The sequence below is a fragment of the Solanum pennellii genome, chromosome 10, assembly GCF_001406875.1.
Source record: "Solanum pennellii chromosome 10, SPENNV200".
Classification (NCBI taxonomy): domain Eukaryota; kingdom Viridiplantae; phylum Streptophyta; class Magnoliopsida; order Solanales; family Solanaceae; genus Solanum; species Solanum pennellii.
This window is the reverse complement of record NC_028646.1, coordinates 4570551-4575913: the sequence shown is the minus strand read 5'-3', so window position 1 is coordinate 4575913 and position 5363 is coordinate 4570551. Positions and strand designations below refer to the sequence as shown.

Below are 5363 nucleotides of genomic sequence, written 5' to 3'. Positions count from 1 at the left end.
GGGGTGTGCGTAGTGTGGGGGTCCGGGATCGGGGTGAAAAATAAAATTTTGAAATCGAAAATATTTTTAAAAAAGATAAATTTAATTTTTTTTTTGGAGGGGGGTAGAGGGATGATCCGGGTCGGGGGGAGGGCGGAGTGAAAATATAAAATTTTGAAATTGAAAGTATATTTTAGAAATTGATGTTTTTCAAAAAATAAATGTAGTTTGAAGTTGGATGAGAGATTTGGAAAATGTTTTCCTAAACTTTTGAATAGAAGTAATTTTCCTTAATTATGAGGAAAATAAGTTGATCCGGGAAACATTTTTCAAAACTTTTGTCCCAACCGAACATAAGAAAATTGAAAAACATTTTCTATACCAATCACACCCTTAATATTTGATCTAATTTTGAAAAAAAAAACTCATTTATACCATCTATTAAAAGCGTGACTCATCTATGTCATTACCAATTTGAGAAAAAAGTCCTCCATATCATTAACTCCAATTTTGCAAAATTATTTTTTTACCTCAAGAAAACTCAAACAACTTTTAACATTTTCAATCGGGATTTTGGATCAAATGTACTCTTTTTTGCTTCTTCAATTCTTCAAATCGCCTCAAATATTTCCAACCTTTTCAATTCTTTAGGAAATTACCTCAAATTTCAAAAGTAACTTTCAAACTTCCATCGACGAAAAATTACACTGGATATATAGAGTAGATTTTCAATATTTATGCATAGATATACCAATTTTGGATCACCTCAATCAAAGAAGATAGATAATCAAGTGATACTGGATTGTGCAACTTGAGCTGCAATTATATGAGTGTCATGGTTCAGTTTGAATCGGTTATTGCTTACAACTAAAACCAAATCAATTTAGTCAGTTTTTTAAATTTCTAAAATCAAACCAAACCAAATGAAAAAATTAATTGACGATTTATTTTGGTTTGATTCGAATTTTTGGTTTTTTCAGTTTGCAAGTTAGAAATTAAATTTGTTGAGAGTATATATACACATGTTGATAGACGCATACACCTAATAATGAACAATCCATAAGAAATGTATTCAAATAAGCATTACTAGATTTATTATTAGGCAAATAAAGTGATTCAATTGAGAGAAAGTGTGACTATTTAATGTGACGTAAGGTAGGTAAAAAATAAAGTAATAGATTTTGATGGACTTGGCCTTAGGGTTTAATAGTCAAGCTAAAATTTAAGTGTTCGCGCGACTTGAGAAAATGATAAAGTTAAGACTTAAGTTACTAAAAATTTAAACAAAATATTTATATTTTATTTATGCATAATTATGAAACTTATATATATATATTATATATATATATAATTTCTCGATTCAATTTGTCTATTTCTAATTTTTTTAGTAAAACCAAAATCAAACTAAATAATATCAATTTTCAAAATTTAAAATCAAATCACACTAACTATCTGTTTGATTAGAACTGTAGTTCGATTTGATTTATCAACCATAATCATGAGCAATCCTATCTACAAATGATATGATAGTTTGATTAGATTTATCAACTATAATCATGAGCAATCCTATCTACGAATGATATCCCTAGTTTATAGGTGAAAATCTTGAATTCGACTTGTCTTTATTACTCTCTCAATTTTATAAAGAATGATCTGATTTAACTTGACACAAAATTTAAGAATATAAAAGAAACTTTTAAATCTTGTGATCTTAAATTAAAATTATATCAAAGGTATAGAATTGTCCTATAATTTTATAACCTTAAACATGTCATATAAAACATTAAAATTAAAATGTTACAAAAAAAAATTATCTACGTCCCCTCCTTACTTTGGTCAACTTTGTGTATTTTCTACTCATTTAGCCTAGGGATTCCAACTTCTACTTCTAGAAACATTATTATTCTTCCCTTTCATATTCCAATTCATAGTTTGAAAAGTCTATAACAGCCAACCGCGCAGACACGGAAGGTGTTCGATCTCCAGAAATTATATATATTTTTTTATTCAAAACGTTCACAACACGCTCGATCTTGTTTAATTATATCTTTTTATTATTATTATTATTTTAAAAAAATTGAAGTCTCTGCTCCAGCGACAGTTACTCAGTTGTTCCAATGGCTTCATTGGATGCTGAAATGGAGAAAATGAAGTTCCGTCAAAACTATCAGAATCACTGGCATACCGATCTTCTCCGTGCTCCGCAGTCCGATCCTCTCTGTACGTCTCATTTTTAACTGTAAAATTTCATTAATTTTTTTAACTCAATTTCTTATGCTGATCTGCGTTTTTGGCATTTGCAGTTTGCTGTTTTTCGCTTTGGTGGTGAGTTGATTTATATGCATTATCGACTTTCATGTTATGCTTTTGAATGCTTTAGCCCATACTCGGATTGAAATTGTGAAAATTTGATAAAATTTAGTAGTTTTTGTTTTCAAGTGGAAAATGATAATTGGAGCTGAAGTTCCGTTGTATTTAGATATGAATATCAACTGGAGTAGTTTTTTGAATTTTTCTGATTGATTTCCAGTGAAAATTGTTAATCAATTCTATATTCAAAAAAGTTTTTCAAAAGTGAATTTCTTTTTCTTTTTTTTTTGGTCGAACAGGCACTTAATCCGAACTGGTAATCTGGATTTTAAGTATTTTGACAAATACTGCTCAATGTGTATTTATTTCTAAACAGGATAGTCTTGTAGTTATTGAGAGGGAGAATTTGGTGAAATGGATTGTGAATTGTATCATTGTTGTTCATTTTTTGACGGAGTTTAGGTCTCCTGATCTTCTGTATTATGTTACTCCATATGCAACAATTTTAAAATGCAAAGTGATTAACAGTACTTGTCGTGTCTAGAACTCTTTAATATCATTGGAAGTTAAGCTCGTAACACTATTGTGTATTCAGGTTTTAGGGCGTAGATTAACCAAAATGATATGTCTATGTAGATGGTTAGTTTTAGAAATAAATGTTCATCATCTATATGATGTTAGCACGATGTAAAGACTAGTAATTTGAATGCTTCTATGATTCAAGTGTCTACTATTCAAAATTGCTTATCAGTTTACCTTCGATTTGATTTAGTGGTCCTTGTGCATCGTACATTCTCAGAAAACGAGCTCTATACAATGATATGTCAAGGTAAACATTCTTTTTCTCTGTTTAGCTATACAACTAGCTAAATTTGTTGACGAGTCGATTTAATTTAAAGACATTTTTGTGCTTTTAGGTATACATGTTGTGGAGGCTATATGCCTTGTAGTGGCAGATGTGGAGAAAGTCATTGCCCCGAGTTGTGTCTTTGTACAGAGGTTTGGTGTTTTCTGAATTATGCGTATTCAAGTAGTGTAGAAATTATGAGCTTTTTCTTTAGCCCTCTTATTTATTTTACTCAATTTCGCGCTACTCTTTCAGGTCTTTCTTTGCTTTGCTAATTCAGTTGCCTCAACGCGTTTTATGTTGCAAGACGAGTTCAATCTTCAGACAACAAAATGCGATAATTGCATAATTGTAAGTTCAACTCCTACACATTTTCATTTTTGTTGTTATTCTTTTAGTTAATTAATGTGTTTTGCCTTTGGTTGTAGGGATTCATGTTTTGCCTCCAGCAGGTAGCATGTATATTTAGCTGCATTGCTTGTATTACAGGAAATGACGAACTTCAAGAGGCTTCTCGGGTTCTGAATTGTTGCTCGGACATGGTTTATTGCACGTAAGGCTAGTATTGAAAACTACGATGTAACTTATATATACTGACAACGGTAAAAAAGATGTTTTTATTATATCATCCATCTCTATTAACTTTTCCTTTTTCTTGTTGCAGGGTTTGCAGCTGTATGCAGGTATATGATAACTTGAACATATTAGGCATCTGCATTATATAGCATAGAGATTTACCTTAATAAATATCTATGTCCAAAAAAAAAACATCTAAGATGACCTTAACATCATAAGTTTCAAAAAAGATTTTTTTATACTTTGAGATGGAGAAAGTAATAAAAAGTAAACTAACAAGCGAACACCTCAACTTTGATAGTACACATCTAGACATTTTAATTTAGTCTCAACTGACAATTAAACACTTCAACTCGTCTCTATTGTGTCTCATGAAATATCTAACGCGGACGTGATACTTAAATTTTGAAAGTGTCTAGACGATAATTTTGTAAGTTAGAGTGTTCATCTGACACATTGAAGACAAATTTGAGCTGTCCAAATATGTATTTTCAAAGTTAAAGTGCTTACTTGTTAACTGAGGTCAAATTTAACTGTCTTGTTTTGTATTATGTCAATCTAAAATATTATGGTGTTTCCAAATAAATTTGCAGACACAACACAAGGTTGAAATGAACAAAAGAGATGGAAAGTTTGGTGCAAGGCCAACAACAGCACCACCTATTCAACACATGTCTCGTTTGGATCAGCCTCTTCCTCCAACCATTGCATATGCACCTCAATCATACCCACCCCCACCCCCACCCCAGCAACCCTATGGATACCCACCACCACCACCACAACCCCCTATATACCCTCCACCCCCATTGCAACATCATGGCTATCCTCCACCCAATTATGCACCAAGTGGTGTTGGATACCCTCCACCTGGTTATCCGCGCTGAAATTCGTAAGGCATAATATATAAATGCGTCATTTTACTTGGTTTACTTCGTAAGGCATGATATATAAACGCGTCGTTTTATTTGGTTTACTTGGTTATACACTGATTTTTTTCAATTTCATTCTTTCTTTTTGTGGAACCTTAGTTGTTGCATTGTAGTCCCAAGTGAGGAAATAAAATTTGTCAAATTTGTATTATGGCTACCTCTTATAACATGTATTTTTATTATTATTAATCTATGAGGTAGCAGGCCAGAATTAGAATCGAGATACGAGTACGATCGAATTCAGTAATATTTACTTAAATAATATATTTTAATTGTAGATTTAAGCTTAACCCTCACTAGGAAGATTACATGACCATCTGAAAAATCAACTCGAAAATGTTAGAATCAGCAACTGAAAATGATAGACACAAAATGAAAATTGGCTGCTAAACTAGATGAACATATGTTAGTAACTTCATGTCTCATCTTCTTTGGTCCACACATAAGAAATTCAACACTTTGATTCTTTTCTCTCAAACAGAATTCATATCACCAATATATTGATTACATTCGTTTCAGTCTATTCCATTTTATTGAGAAATTATACTTTGCAAAAAGGGTAAAATTATACTTCTCTATATATATTTTTTAGAATTCCATTTTTGGTAAGGAATAGGGATGGCAAAATCAAATCCAATCCGTTTAAGTGTGGGCAGGTTATTGACTCAATCCATTAAAAATTGGGTTGATAAGTAATTCAAGTTGGCTCTTGAAAAAGCTTG

General features: G+C 31.4%; 1 protein-coding gene across 2 annotated transcripts; it reads left to right on the top strand.

The window, feature by feature from the left end:
* The first annotated feature begins 1879 nt into the window (after window positions 1-1879).
* LOC107032545 lies at window positions 1880-4792 on the top strand. 2 transcript variants are annotated; one of them, XM_015234153.2, is made up of 8 exons: window positions 1880-2199; window positions 2283-2304; window positions 3062-3118; window positions 3207-3288; window positions 3392-3487; window positions 3565-3689; window positions 3801-3819; window positions 4306-4792. In XM_015234153.2, exons 1-8 carry the CDS (start codon window positions 2097-2099, stop codon window positions 4594-4596), a joined length of 795 nt encoding a protein of 264 aa, XP_015089639.1. In that variant the 5' UTR covers window positions 1880-2096; the 3' UTR covers window positions 4597-4792. The 2 variants fall into 2 exon arrangements, with proteins under 2 accessions (XP_015089639.1, XP_027768014.1); XM_027912213.1 differs by having other exon boundaries at window positions 1882-2199; window positions 3565-3694; window positions 4306-4420.
* The last annotated feature ends 571 nt before the right edge of the window (window positions 4793-5363 follow it).

Bases quoted from the DNA above. Each gene is read 5' to 3' on its own strand.
- LOC107032545 (XM_015234153.2), top strand. From the start codon at position 2,097: ATGGCTTCATTGGATGCTGAAATGGAGAAAATGAAGTTCCGTCAAAAC. The intron at 3,119-3,206 runs GTAAACATTCTT...TTGTGCTTTTAG, and splicing joins CTATACAATGATATGTCAAG to GTATACATGTTGTGGAGGCT. The intron at 3,289-3,391 runs GTTTGGTGTTTT...CTACTCTTTCAG, and splicing joins AGTTGTGTCTTTGTACAGAG to GTCTTTCTTTGCTTTGCTAA.